The 15,313-nt window shown below is 52.2% G+C and overlaps 1 protein-coding gene across 6 annotated transcripts in view; it reads right to left on the reverse strand.

Moving 5' to 3' along the window:
• LOC105486892 (regulatory factor X1) overlaps nt 1-15,307 on the reverse strand; it is a 47,628-nt gene extending 32,321 nt beyond the window's left edge. For 2 of the 6 annotated variants that reach the window (XM_071088227.1, XM_071088232.1), the window contains exons 1-2: nt 14,528-14,643; nt 1,548-1,926 (exon numbers count right to left, since the gene is read on the reverse strand). In XM_071088227.1, the coding sequence (XP_070944328.1) occupies nt 1,548-1,866 (319 nt within the window). In that variant the 5' untranslated portion in view covers nt 1,867-1,926; nt 14,528-14,643. Of the gene's footprint in view, nt 1-1,547; nt 1,927-14,527; nt 15,106-15,173 lie in introns of those variants that run through there. The other 4 variants (XM_071088230.1, XM_071088231.1, XM_071088228.1 and 1 more) reach the window with 4 other exon arrangements.
• Between the last annotated feature and the right edge of the window lie 6 nt (nt 15,308-15,313).

Genomic DNA, 15,313 nt, shown 5'->3' on the forward strand with positions numbered 1-15,313 from the left:
TCTTTATGACCTTATGGTCCCCAATCACATCTTCACCCACCCCTTCCATAGCCCCTCAGGATGCCCTGATGGTCTCACCCCTTCCATTCCCATTCTGAGAAGGACCAGAGCGAGCTGTGATCCAGGCTCCCACTGAGGCCTCCGTCCTCCACAGAGCACATTAAAAACACACCAGCTGGGCACAGTCGCAGGGGCCTGTAGTCCCAGCTACCCACGAGGCTGAGGCAGGAGAATCACTTGAGCCCAAGAGTTTGAGGTCAGTCTGGACAGCATAGCAAGACCCCATCTCTAAACCAAAAAAACACACAAATCTAGCCCAATGCCCAGGCTGTGCTGCCATTCCCATCAGAGCACTGAGGCAGTCGAGACAGACACCCAGCCCTCAGGCAGACCCTAAACAAGCCAAAACATCATCACTACGTTTACTGTGGGAAATGCTCAGAGGGCAACAGGTCTGTCCAAGATGGCCTGCTCTCAACGCAGGTCCTGTGTGCCTTAGCCTATGTCATGAGAAAGAAAAGCAAAAACAAAGAAAAGGGCCGGAGCCTGGATCCTGCCCAAAATAACAGCGTGGCTCCTCCAGGAAGGGGAGGTGACATGTACAGGCCCCCCACAGCTGACCTCCCTGAAGTGCCCACTCGAGGCCATCCTGGCTATTAGACCCTCGCATGTGTCCCCTGAGAGCGAGGAGCTATGATGATTCCACCACAAACGAGGAAACCAGAGCAGGGAGATCAAAAGACTGGTGTGTAGACAGGCCAGGCCTGGACCGCACCCTCTGTCTCCCACAGGTCCATGCAAATTTTGATGCCACTGCCCAAACCCTTCTTCCAGGGACATCTTACTTGCAAAGAGAGGTCAGAGCAGCTCTAAGAGGCTGAGCATGGTGGCTCATGCCTGTATTCCCAGCATTTTGGGAGGCTGTGACAGGAGGATCGCTTGAGCCCAGGAGTTTGAGACCAGCCTAGGCAATATGGCAAGACCTCATCTCTACAAAAAACACAAAAACAAACAAAACAAAACAAAAAAAACGTTAGCTGGGCACAGCTGCACACCTGTAGTCCCAGCAACTCAGGAGACTGAGGTGGGAGGATCATTTGAGGCCAGGAGTTTCAGACCTGCCTGAGCGACATGGGGAGACCCCATCACTACAAAAAATTTAAAAAATTATCCAGGCATGGTGGTGGGCACCTGTGTCTCAGCTACTTGGGAGGCTGAGGTGGGAGGATTGCTTGAGCCTGGAAGGTTGAGGCTGCAGTGAGCTGTGATTGCACTACTGCACTCCAGCCTGGGCAACAGAATGAGACTCTGTCTCAAAAAACAAAATAAAACCAAAAACAGAAGCTCTAAGATCTGCTCTGCTGGGAAGGAGTTTGGGGGGACAGAGGCCTCCTTGTATGGCTTGAGCACCCCTGCCCTAGTGATGCCCCAAGTCCCATCCAGAAACCTTGGGGGGCATAGCAGCCCTGTGCCTTCACACCTGGGGGCTAGGCTACCTGAACAACTCTGAGAGGAGTTTTCGGGACACACGAGCGCGCAGCACTTACCAGAGACAGTGACCACGATGTACTGCTGGGGTGCAGGCGACGGGGTGGGTGCACCAGTCGGCTGTGAGGGTGCGGGTACAGCCGGGAGCTCTGTCACGTACTGCTTCTGGCTGCCCGGTGGCTGTGCCTGGGGTTGGGGGCTCTGCAGCTCGGTGACATATTGGGGCTGAGGGGTGGCAGCAGCGGTGGGCGGCTGTGGGGGCTGGGGTGCCGCTGGGGGTGGTGGCGGTGGCGGCTGAGGCTGGGCTTGTGGCGGGGCCTGTGGCGGCTGGGATGGTGGCGGGGCTGCCTGTAGCTCAGTATACGCCTGTGTTGCCATGCCAACGGTGGGGAAAATGATAATAAATAAGGCTTTTTTTTTTTTTTTTTTTTTTAATTCCTTGGGAAGAAAGACGGGGAGGGGGGAGAGAAAAACAAAACAAAACAAAAGAAGGAAAAACAGGAATTAATCCACAGGCAGAGAAAGCAGGGACAGCTCTGGGCTCCCTGGAGATGTGCTTGGGTTCATCACTAACTTAATTAAATCCCCAGGCTGGTGGCCAGAAATATCCAACCCGTCACTGCAAGGGGACCGGCTGTAAACCAGGGCTGGATCCCCACTCTGCACCCCCGACTCACCCCAAGCCAGGACTCCTGCCTTCCCAGTCCCTGGTACCCAGGGACCCCCACATCCATGTAGGATCACATTTCCCCACACTGCGGGGGAACTTGGGCCCGTGTGGTTGCTCTGTGCCCTCACCCAGAGAAAAATGGTACAGTTCTCACTGGTTCAGTCTCAAATGCCAGGGGCTGCCCCCTGCCTTGCCTCCATCTCCTTAGCTGAGGACCCCAAGTGGGCACTTCCTGAGGGCTTCTGCAGGCCAGGCATGGGGCTGGGCACTTTCCCTATGTTAGTTCACCTTTTAAAAATATACATTAGGCCGGGCGCAGTGGCTCACGCCTGTAATCCCAGCACTTTGGGAGGCCGAGGTGGGCGTCAGGAGATCGAGACCATCCTGGCGAACACAGTAAAACCCCATCTCTACTAAAAATACAAAAAATTAGCCGGGCATGGTGGCGGGCGCCTGTAGTCCCAGCCACTCGGGAGGCTGAGGCAGGAGAATGGCCTGAACCCAGGAGGCGGAGCTTGCAGTGAGCCAAGATCACACCACTGCACTCCAGCCTGGGCAGCAGAGTGAGACTGTCTCAAAAAAATAAAATAAAATAATAAAATAAAATATATATTAGGCCAGGCACAGTGGCTCACACACGTAATTCCAGCACTTTGGGAGGCTGAGGCAAGCAGATCACTTGAGGTCAGGAGTTTGAGACCAGCCTGGCCAACATGGTGAAACCGCATCTCTACTAAAAATACAAAATTTAGCCGGGCGTAGTGGTGCATACCTGTAGTCTCAGCTACTCCGGAGGCTGAGGCAGGAGAATCACTTGAACCTGGGAGGCGGAGGTTGCAATGAGCCAAGATTGCACCACTGCACTCCAGCCTGGGCAACACAGCAAGACTCTGTCTAAATATATATATATATGTGTGTGTGTGTGTGTGTGTGTGTATACATATTTTTATTTATATGTTGAAACATACATATACCTATATAAATATACATATATGTGTGTATATAGTATGCGTATATTGAAATATGCATGTGTATATATATATATTTATATTATATATGTAATGTAAATATGTATACATATATACATTATGTGTATATGTATATTTGTATATCTATATATTTATATGTATATTTATATACACATAGAGAGATATATACATATAATTATTTTTTTCAGAGACAGGAGTTTCATTATCATGCAGAGACTGGTCTTGAACCCCTGGGCTCAAGCGATTCTCCTGCCTTAGCCTCCCAAAAAGTGCTGGGATTCTAGGTGTGAACCACCACGCCCGGCCTATTTCATTTTAAACTTTCCAACAACCATGTCCGGGTTTGGGTTCTGTCTGCTAGATAGGGAGCTGAGGCTCAGAGAGGTTAAGGTGCTTGCCCCAGGCCACACAGCCGGGAAGTGGCAGGGCTGCGTTTGAACTCTGGTGTTCTGCACTCCTGACTCATCAGTTTATTGCCGGGAAGCAGAGTCATGGGGAAAGCTGTCTCCCGGGGACCCGTGCCAGTTCCCTGCGTGCCTGCCATCTGGACTTGGGATTCTGATCAGCATTCCCAGTGGGAAGGTGTTTTGAGTCCAAAAAGCTCCTGTGAGCTGCATGAGGGCTTTTTGGGCCCTGTGTCCGGGGGCAGTTATGGGTCTTGACACCAGATGTAAGCTCATCAGTGGGACAGTACCCTTCTGTGGCCAGGGGCGACGGGGCTGGGAGCAGGCCCAGGCTGCACTGAGAACCTGGCAGCTGTGGCTGACCTCAGAACAGGGCTGGCCTTGGCCGAGCTCGGTGGCTCACGTCTGTAATCCCAACACTTTGGGAGGCCGGGGCGGCTGTATCACCTGAAGTCAGGCGTTCAAGACCAGCCTGGTCAACATGGTGAAACCCCGTTTCTACTAAAAATACAAAAATCAGCTGGGTATGATGGCACGTGCCTGTAATCCCAGCTACTTAGGAGGCTGAGGCAGGAGAATCGCTTGAAACTGGGAGGCGGAAGTTGCAATGAGCTGAGATCTTGTCACTGCACTCCAGCCTGGGCAACAGAGTGACACTCTGTCTCAAAAAAAAAAAAAAAAAAAAATTAAACGGGAGTAGTGGTGCGCGCCTGTAATCCCAGCTACTCAGGAGGCTGAGGTGGGAGAATCGCTTGAACCTGGGACGTGGAAGTTGCAGTGAGCTGAGATTGTGAGATTGCTCCACTGCACTCCAGCCTCAGTGACAGAGCAACACCCTGTCTCAGAGCAAAACAAAACAAAAGGAAAGAACGGGGCGGGCCTGGCTGCTAAAGGGCGTGTCCCTCTCCTAGGTGCTGGGCTGGGCATGGCCTCCCTCCGTCTCAGCCCTGCTGCAGCAGGGGATCGGCAGATGGTTTGGGGACCCTTGTACTTATGAGCCCTATCCCCAGCTCCGAAGCATTTGAGAGACAATGGGACAGAGGCATGAGTGGTTAAGAGGAAAGGCTCCAGCTCCATGCTTTTGTGGCTCCTGCCTGGCCCCGGAAGGCATTTGGGTCTGAGAGCGCTGCCTGCAGCTGGCTGTGACACCGGGCAGTACTGCATCCTGGCTGGCAACTGGACCAGAGCCTCTTCTGCACTAACACTCAGCACCTGTGTGTCACGATGATCCCAGGTGGCCCTCCAGCTGCAGGGTGACCCTCAAAGGAAGGAGGAGGTAAAAAACAACAACTGTTGTTGGTTGACCAGGAGCCCCCAGAGCCCTCCACTGAGGTCACCTCCTCCCAGCAGCCGTGTGAGGGAGGCACCATCATGCCCATTTTACAGACAAGTTGAGTGAGGCTGAGGGGTAGGCTGCTGAAAGCCTTGAGCAACTGGTGACGGGGGGATTGAACGCAGGTCTTTCTGACCCCCAGATACATATGTCAGCCTCCATCCCCACTCAGGATGCCAGGCACAGGGCTCATTTGCTTTTTTTTTTTGAGACGGAGTATCACTGTCATCCAGGCTGGAGTACAGTGGTGCGATCTCGGCTCACTGCAACCTCTGCCCCCACAGGTTCAAGCGATTCTCCTGCCTCAGCCTCCCGAGTAGCTGGGACTACAGGCACCTGCCACCACACCCGGCTAATTTTTGTGTTTTTAGTGGAGACAGGGTTTCACCATGTTGGCTGGGCAGGTCTCGAACTCCTGACCTCAAGTAATCCACCTGCCTTGGCCTCCCAAAGTGCTGGGATTACAGGCATGAGCCACTACGCCCAATCTTCATTTGTTTCTTAAAGTCAGTACATGGCATCTTGCCAGTTCTTCCAACAGGGAGACCCAAGCGTCACCTGCAGAGGTTACACCCCCTTCCAAAGGCCGCAGTTAAGGGCAGCAGAACTGGCGAGGGGGAAGTCAGCCCGAGCAGCCCACAGGAGGCCGGGCAGTGCAGTGGTTCCCATCCTTCACGCCTCTCTGTGCCTCCCTCCCCCTGGGTTCCAGGTTCTGCCCTTGGATGCCAAACTCAAGAGGTGTCGGAGTTAGCAGTGGGGCAAGGCAGGTGAGAAACAAGCCCTGGACAGGGATGGATGTGCCATGATTTGAACTTGGCTTCCTCCTAGCTGTGTGACTTTTGAGGGGAGTCTCTACGGCTCCATCTGTGAAATGGGAGGACGGCTGGCCCTAAAAGGCGGGGCCTCTGAGGAGTTCCACCTGATCCTGTGGGCAGCGCGTGGCCAGGCATCTGGCATGCTATAAGCACGCAGGAAATGGCTCTGGCTCCCTTCACTGCCCAGGGCCCTTTAACACAGTTCCAGGAAAGATGAAAGTACCTCCTGGCCCTGCCTCCCTTCCAGCGTCCAGAGCTTTGGGCTGCTGAGGATGAAGGAAACAGGATCTTACACTTGCCTCTTGGGTGTGCCCTCCGGGCTTGTGGCAGGCTGGGAAGGGACCCCAGGACCCTCCTGGCTGGCGGGAACTGAGCTGACAGGGCCCTGGGGCCACGCTTCCTGCCAGGTGAGGTCACTCTGGTAGGAGGAGTGGAGGCAGGCAGGATGAGAAGCCGTTTGGGGCCTTCCCACCTAGCAGGTGGCCAGCCTTAGTGCTCCGAGGCCCAGGGACTCGGGCAGCAGGGAACCTTGCCCACCGTGAGAGAGAAAAGGCTACTGCCTGCTTTGAACAGGGCGAAGACCATCTTCCTCCAGTCCCTGCCCTCCCCAAACTCCTTCTGCCAGAGTTAGACGGGAGGAGGTTCCTCACACCACCGGGTCCAAATCTGGCCCAGCTCGGGTCCAAGTCACTGTAGCCAATGACCCTTCATCTGCCTGGTGTCAGACCCTCACCCACATGAACCCTGGCGCTGTGTCTTAACTCATGAACATATTACCAACCTTCTTCTGGGCCTCAGTTTGCCTGTCACCTGGGGATAACGAGAACACCCAATTCATCAAATTGCTACAAAGATCCAATGAGATCAGGCCGGGTGCAGTGGCGCACACCTATAATCCCAGCACTTTGGGAGGCCGAGGCAGGTGGATCACCTGAGGTCAGGAGTTTGAGACCAGCCTGGCCAACATGGCGAAAACCCATCTCTACTAAAAATACAAAAATTGGCCAGGTATGGTGGCTTGTGCCTGTAGTCCCAGCAATTCAGGAGGCTGAGGCAGGAGAATCACTTGAATCCGGGAGGCAGAGGGTGCAGTGAGCAGAGATCACACCACTGCAATCCAGCCTGGGTGACTGGGTGACAGAGCAAGACTCTGTTTCAAGAAAAAAAAAAAAAAAAGATCCAACGAGATCAGCTCAGCACCCAATAAACACTGATAAGTGGCAGGTGTTATTATTCATTCAACAAATATCCAAGCCAGGTTGGGATAGAGGAGGAAGGAGAGAGGATCTTCAAGCTCTTGGGAGGGGACACCAGAAGGAAATCCAACCTAAGCTTTCATCGGCAACATCATGCAGATTCCTAGGCTCTGCTGCCCAGTGAGTCTGAAATGGCCCCAGAGTCTGTTTCAGCTAGTCCCTTAGATGATTCTGAGGCAGCCAGTCCTGACAGCACTCTGAGAAATGCTGGCCTTGGCTTTCTCAGCCCTAAGAGAGCTGGCCCCTTGTGGCCCCTCCCACAAAGAAAGGGCTTTAAAAGCTCCTCACTTACTGGCTCTTTCTCCTCCTAGGGACAAAGCCCATGGGCCTCATCCCTTCCACTCAGGGGCAAGAAGAGGAGGTGATGATTAATTTCTAAAAGGCTAAGCTCAAAAGGAGGAGGTGGGAGATCAAGGAACAACCAAACCAACTTCTCTATTGGAGGCCTTCTCAGCACTGTGATTGTCAATCTTTTTCCTACAATTATTTGACCAAAGAGCCCTTTTCTACCTTTTAAGGAGCCTATATTAAGCAATTATGCAGGTTTGTTCCCTAGAGAGAAATAAATCACATATATAGCATGAGGTATTGTCCATATATTTGAGCATGAGAACCCTTTCTTTATGGAGCCTGGCACATAAAACGAGGGCATTACTGAACAAACTATTCTTTGGCAATGGATCTGCCAAGAAAAGCACTAGTGGCTGCACCTATCTTCAAAGCCAGCAGCTGTTTATGGAGATTGTTTAAATCTGTTACTTTAAATGAGGGCTTGGCAAAGTTCTGTAAAGGGCCAAGCAGTAAACATTTTCAGTTTTGTGGCTAGTCTTTGCAGCAGTTGTTCAACTCTGCCACTGTAATGTGAAAGTGGCCATGCACAATAGGTAAACAAATGAGCAGGCTTTGTGCGAATAAAACTTTATTTCTAGACACTGAGATTTTAACTTCATGTAATTTTCACATATCATGAAATATAATTCCAGTTTTGATATTTCCAATAATTTTAAAATATAAAAATCATTCTTCGCTCACCAGTCAAACAAAAATAGGCAGCAGGCCATAGTTTGTTGACCCCTGTGTTGGTTTTTTTTTTTTTTTTTTGAGGCAAAGTTTCACTCTTGTTGCCCAGGCTGGAGTGCAATGGCACAGTCTCTGCTTACTGCAACCTCTGCCTCCCAGGTTCAAGCGATTCTCCTGCCTCAGCCTCCTGAGAAGCTGGTTTACAGGTGCCCGCCACCATACCTGGCTAGCTTTTGTATTTTTAGTACAGATGGGGTTTCACCATGTTGGCCAGGCTGGTCTTGAACTCCTGACCTCAGGTGATCCTCCCACCTTGGCCTCCCACAGTGCTGGGATTATAGGCATGAGCCACAGCGCCTGGTCTGACCCCTGTTTTGGATGCCAGATTCTCTAATCAAATGGTTTACATATTCAGCAAGGCCCTCCCAAAGACATAGAAAGAAAACTCACTCTCTTCATCTGTAGAATGGCTTCAATAATGAACTTGCAGAAGAATGGTAAAATTAAATGGGATGATGTGTGTTTCTCTCATCCTCTATATTCAATTCATTTAGAAGATTTGTCAATTACTCCTCCAAAATATATCCTAGAGGCTGGGTGTGGTGGCTCATGCCTGTGATCCCAGCACTTTGGAAGGCCGAGGTGGGCAGATCATTTGAGGTCAGGAGTTTGAAGCCAGTCTAGCCAACATGGGGAAACCCCGTCTCTACTAAAAATACAAAAATTAGCTGGGCATGGTGGTGTGTGGCTGTAATCCCAGCTACTCAGGAGGCTTAGGCAGGAGGATTGCTTGCGTCTGGTGGGGCAGAGGTTGCAGTTAGATGAGACTGTGCCACTACATGCATACAAATACACACACACACACACACACACATCTCCTAATGACTGGGCACAGTGCTCACATCTATAATCCCACCACTTTGGGAAGCCAAGATTGGAGGATCACTTGAGCCCAGGAGTTCAAGACCAGCCTAAGCAACAAAGTGATGCCTTATCTCTATAAAAAACTGCAAAAATCAGTTAGGCATAGTACCCCTCAACTGAAGTCCCCGCTGCTCGGGAGGCTGGGGTGGGAGAATCATTTGAGCCCAGGAGTTCCAGGCTTCAGTGAGCTATGATCACACCACCACACTCCAGTCTGGGCAACAGAACAAGACCCTGTCTCTTTAAAATATATCCTGGACAGGCACGGCGGCTCACGCCTGTCATCTCAGCACTTTGAGAGCCCAGGGCAGGAAGATTGCTTGAGCCCAGAAGTTTGAGACCAGTCTTAGCAGCATAGCTGAGACTCCATCTCGACAAAAAAATTTTAAAAATCAGGAGGCCGAGGTAGAAGAATTGCTTGAACCCAGGAGGCAGAGGTTACAGTGAGCCTCTCTGCAAAAAAAAAAAAAAAAAAAAAGGCTGGGGGCGGTGGCTCACGCCTGTAATCCCAGCACTTTGGGAGGCCGAGACGGGCGGATCACGAGGTCAGGAGATCGAGACCATCCTGGCTAACACGGTGAAACCCCGTCTCTACTAAAAAATACAAAAAACTAGCCGGGCGAGGTGGCGGGCGCCTATAGTCCCAGCTACTCGGGAGGCTGAGGCAGGAGAATGGCGTGAACCCGGGAGGCGGAGCTTGCAGTGAGCTGAGATCCGGCCACCGCACTCCAGCCTGGGTGACAGAGCGAGACTCCGTCTCAGAAAAAAAAAAAAAGAATGCTGCAGATCCATTCCTGCCTCACGGCCTCGGCCCCAACCTCTTCCTCGCACCTGGCATGCTGTCCCCACCGCCACCTTCACGGCTGGCTTCTCCTCCTTATTCAGGTCTCAGCTCATATGCATTTCCTTGGGTCTAAAGCACATAGTACTATTTTATTTGCTTACTGACACTGTGTTTCCCTGTTGAGTTTATTTTCTTTCTTTTTCATTTTTTAGAGACAGGGTCTTGCTCTGTTGCCCAGGCTGGAGTGCAGTGGCACAATCACAGCTCACTGTAACCTTGAATTCCCGGTCACAAGTGATCCTCTGGCCTCAGTCTCCAGAGTATATGGGACCACAGGCCTGTGCCATGACACCTGGCTAATTTTTTAATCTTTTTAAGAAACGGGGTCTCACTATGTTGCCCAGGCTGGTCTCAAACTCCTGAGCTTAAGTGATCCTCGTGTCTCAGCCTCCCGAAGCGCTGGGATTACAGGCATGAGCCACTGCATCTGGCTGGATTTATTTTCTTCCTCCTAGTTCCTCTTCCCTCCATGACTGGAAAGGTAAGTTCCCCAATGGCAGAGACCTGGTGGGCCTTGCCCCTCACTCTGTCTCAGCTCCTAGAAAACTGACAGACAAGGCCGGGAGCAGTGGCTCACACCTGTAATCCCAACATTTTGGGAGGCCGAGGCGGGTAGATCACCTGAAGTCAGAATTCAAGTCTAACCTGGCCAACATGGTAAAACCCTGTCTCTACTAAAAATACAGAAATTAGGCTGCTGCAGTGGCTCGCACCTGTAGTTCCAGCACTTTGGGAGGCCAAAGCGGGTGGATCACCTGAGGTCAGGAGTTCAAGACCAGCCTGGCCAACATGGTGAAACCTGTCTGTACTAAAAATACAAAAATTAGCTGGGCATGGTGGCAGGCACCTGTAATCCCAGCTACTTGGGAGGCTGAGGCAGGAGAATCTCTTGAACCTGTGAGGCGGAGGTTGCAATGCAATCACGCCATTGCACTCCAGCCTGGGCAACAAGAGAGAAATTCCGTCTCAAAAAAAACCATACCAAAACAAAACAAAAATTAGCTGGGCATGGTGGCGGGCATCTGTATTCCCAGCTACTTGGGGGGCTGAGGCAGGAGAAATGCTTGAACCCGGGAGGTGGAGGTTGTGGTGAGCTGAGATCATGCCACTGCACTCCATCCTGGGCGACAGAGTAGGACTCTGTCTCAAAAAAAAAAAAAGAAAAGAAAACTAGCAGGCACATGGGGGGGTTTCGACTCTTACTGTCCAGGCAGCATAAACGATGCACCGGAACGCACTGCTAGTGAGCAGCAAAGGCAGGTTCCAGTCTACCGGCTGCTGAGACCTTGTGAGAAAGTTACTTCCTCCTGCCAGTAACCGGCTTGTGCGACAGAGCCAGGCAATGCCTTCTGGTCCAGAACAGGCCTGGGGAGTACGTGGGAGTCTCTCGAGCCTAGGAAGACCACGTCCTGCGCAGCTGCTATCGAAGGCAGCATCTCTGGGAGGGGCAGCCTGACCATCCCCTTCCCCGAGATGCTCAGGTACATGACAGAGGAGAAGGGTGAGGACCTCAGCTCCAGAGACACCATTTCCAGCTCCCCACCTTTCCCACAGTGTCCACATCCCCACTCACCCAGCTGCCTCCTGGAAGGCTTGGGACTGAGTCTAGGCCTGAGCCCAAGTAGCATTTTGTTTGTTTGTTTTGAGACAGAGTCTTGCTCTGTCACCCAGGCTTGAGTGCAGTGGCACGGTCTTGGCTCACTGCAACTTCCGTCTCCCCGGTTCAAGGGATTCTCCTGCCTCAGCCTCCTAAGTAGCTGGGACTGCAGTCATGTGCTACCATGCCCGGCTACTTTTTGTATTTTTAGTAGAGCTAGGGTTTCATCATGTTGGCGAGGCTGGTCTCGAACTCTTTACCTCAAGTGATCCACCCGCTTTGGCCTCCCAAAGTACTAGGGGAGTGAGCACCCAAATTGAGACACTGTACCTGGCCAGGATTTTTCTTTCTAGTGACTCTCCTAAAGCCGGAGAACGGCCATTCAGCAGCAAGGGGAGTGACTTTCCCACTACAAACTGGATTCCTGGTAGCCAGCTTCCTGGCTCCCTGTCATCAACCCACACAGTCCAGCAAACGAGACGCGGGTCAACCTTTAAAGCCACGAGGGCTCTCACTGGATTCAAAATGATAAAAATAAAAGCCAACTGTGTATTTCCGAGGGTTGAACAGGAAGTGACAATCACCATAAGAGCAGAGGCTAACATTAACATAACTACGTTAGCAATTACTTTGTATTTAGTTAGTTTCAGCAATTCCTATGTATTTGAGATTCCACAGGTATTATTTTCTGGGATCCATAGCACAGAAACATGAGATTGAAAGGATTACCAAGGACTACTGCCCCTAGATGAAAGGAGGGAAAACCGAGGCCCAGAGAACTTAAGTAACTCGCCTAAGAGCACACAGCTAGAAAAGCTGACTGTTTCAAGTCTGCTTCAAACCAACCTAGTGTTCTCTTCCTAGTCAAATGACTCCTCAGGCCCTTCACCTGTAAATGGAACTAGTGACTGAGGCAGTCAACAAGACCACATAATTGGTAACATCACTTTCTGCTCAGTTAGCTTTTTCTTTTTCTTTTTCTTTTTGAGACAAGAGTCTCACTCTCTGTTGCCCAGACTGGAGTGCAGTGGCCCGCGATCTCGGCTCACTGCAACTTCCGCCTCCCAGGCTCAAAAAATTCTCATGCCTCAGCCTCCTGAGTAGCTAGGATTACAGGCATGTGCCACCATGCCTGGCTAATTTTTTGTAGAGATAGGGTTTAACCATGCTGGCCAGGCTGGTCTCAAACTCCTGACCTCCAGGTGATCCACCCATCTCGGCCTCCCAAAGTGCTGGGATTACAGGCGTGAGCCACCACGCCCAGCCTGCTCAGTTAGCCTTTCTAAGAAGTACTAGCCGGGCGTGGTGGCTCACGCCTGTAATCTCAGCACTTTGGGAGGCTGAGGCGGGTGGATCACGAGGTCAAGAGATAAAGACCATCCTGACCAACATGGTGAAACCCCGTCTCTACTAAAAATACAAAAATTAGCCAGGCATGATGGCGCTCGCCTGTAGTCCCAGCTACTCAGGAGGCTGAGGCAGGAGAATCGCTTGAACCTGGGAGGCAGAGGCTGCAGTGAGCCGAGATCAAGCCACTGCGCTCCAGCCTGGCAACAGAGCGAGACTCTGTCTCCAAAAAAAAAAAAAAAACCACAAAAGTGCTGATGATCCTTCTAGCAACTTGGCATTTCTAGCTTTCTTGTTTGCTTGTTTGTTTTACTGAAAATTAATCTCCACCTGTCCTAACTTTCAAAGAGTTAGGACAGGCCTCCTCTAAAAAGGGCCTGGGCTAGAAAAAGTACCTGGAGAAGTGAGGACCCGCCAACCCCCACCAGACTAATCTCAAACTCTTGGGGAAAAGCCTGAAATGATCCTTTTCCTTGGAATTTATTGACTAATTTAAAAGGAAACCGCTGCAGTTTGCACACCGATACTAAGCTCAAAAGCAAGACGGAGAATAACCCAAGGAGACTTGGCCTGGCTGGCTACTTAAAAAAAAAAAAATTTTTTTTCCCCGAGCTGGCAGGATATTGTCACCCTAAAAAGCAGTGGCAAAGATTCTCCTCTCACAAATATGGATAGCTTCCCCTTTCCTCTGACCGCTCCTGCCCACGTGGCCCTAGAGGCTGGGACCTTGTCAGTGACATGTGACTCGGTTGACACTCATTTGACACAAAAACATGTGTCTGGCCAAGAGAATCGGCTTTAAAAAAATCTAAGAAATTTCCTCAGGCGCCATTTGCTCCCCCGTTCCCAGTAGGGGAGACCTCAGTGGGGAGGACCCAGAAACGTCCCATCACCAGGAACAAACCCCTGCAACCCCAAACCAGGAAACATCAGGTCTCAAACAGCAGCCCAGAGAAAAGCACTCAGGTTTCTGTTCCTCTAAAGCAGTCCCTCATGATCACTCCTCCCTGCCATGAACTTTGATTTCTGCAAACCAAATCCTCCACGCTAAAGCCAAATCGATTCCTAGCTCCTCCATGAAACTCCTCCCAGAGAGAAGGTGGCAGGTTTAGGAGTGGGCTGCAGTGTTGAAATCAGGACTAGCTGACAGTTATTTTATCAAACCAAATTCAGAAACAGTAGATAGAAGGAAAAAGTTCAAAGATAAGCCATAAGCGAAATTCCTGGAAGGAATGAGGAGTCCCCGTACTGCAGGAAAAGGGCGATGTCAATGATTCTCCCCATTTTATAGGATGGAAAACCGAGGCCTCAGATGGACAGGCACTTGTCCAAGCTCTGAGTCCTGGGGACAACTGCAAGGCTCTTAAGGAAGAAGACAATCGCTTAAGGATCTGGAAGGAGGCCCGGGTGGTGGTTGCCCCACCTGGTTCCGGAGGTGGAGGTTGGGGAGACCCAGCGGGCCCCGCCCATACTTTCCCTCCTGGTCCCGCCCACCCACCTTGGCCCCGCCTCGTCCCTCCCTCGCTCCCATTGGCCCAGCCTCCCCAGACCCGCCCCTTCGCGCCTCCCGACATATAAAAGCCCCCCGCCCCGGCCAGCCGACCTCCACTAGCCGCCGGCCTGCGAGCGCCCGCCCCTCGCGGGGGCCGGGCCGCGGGGACGGGGGCGGGTGGTGTCGTTCCAGCCGGGCCCCGGCCCCCTCCCCCACGGTCCAGACAGTCGCCGCCGCCATTTTGACCGCCCGCCCCTTCCCCCCGGACTGTGATTACAGAGACATCCACCGCCCCGGCCCCGCCGCCCGCCTCGGCCCGGCCAGCCACCCCGGGGCCGCCCCGGTTACCTCCGCTTCTCCCCACTGCTCTCTCGGAAAGGCTTTTCGGAGGTCTCGGAGTCGATGTTGGGAAGGGGACTGGACGTGCTGGGGTCCCCGGGCCAGGCCGGGGGGGTGGGGGTGGGGGTCGGCCGGGCGGTTGTTGTTGTTGACTCGCGTTGCCGGGTTGCTTGGTCGCCACGACTACCGTGGCTATGGCGCCTCCGTTTCCCTCACCGGGGCAACTGTTGCTACCCACCCTACTTACGTCACGCGCTGGGGGCGGGGCCCCGGGTGATTGGCGGCGCCAGGAAAAGTGATTGGACGGCGCCAGGCCTTGCAGATAAACTATTGGTCCCAATGCATGCTTTTCAACACCCTCTGGACTTCCCAGCGATCTGATTCATCGGTATGAATGTCTATCAAAAGAAACTGAACCCTCAAAGGCAGCCGGGCCCGTCACTCCCGCAGGAAGCAGCTGGCTAAGAATAAAGGGGTGGGACTTGTGAGGACGGGATTGGTTTGCCGCTGTAAAATCGACCTCCTGGTTCGACTAAAAGGACGTCAATCTACCAAAGGTTTGCCGCGCTCTCTAGCTGGAGGTCGTGCGCATGCTTGGCACGCAAGGCCGATTGGGAGTTGTAGTTCACTCCTGCGTATCTTTTACATGTCTTACCAAATTAAAAAGGCGAGAAAGGAAGGCTCCGCTCCAGATTTCTCTCTCGCTCGGTGGGCCAGTTTCTGGCCTCTTGCGCTGACGTCAAGGGAGGAATGCGGTGACGCAGCGCAGACCCTCTGTGACGACAGCAGCGAAGG

Source organism: Macaca nemestrina, chromosome 20, assembly GCF_043159975.1.
Source record: "Macaca nemestrina isolate mMacNem1 chromosome 20, mMacNem.hap1, whole genome shotgun sequence".
NCBI lineage: Eukaryota > Metazoa > Chordata > Mammalia > Primates > Cercopithecidae > Macaca > Macaca nemestrina.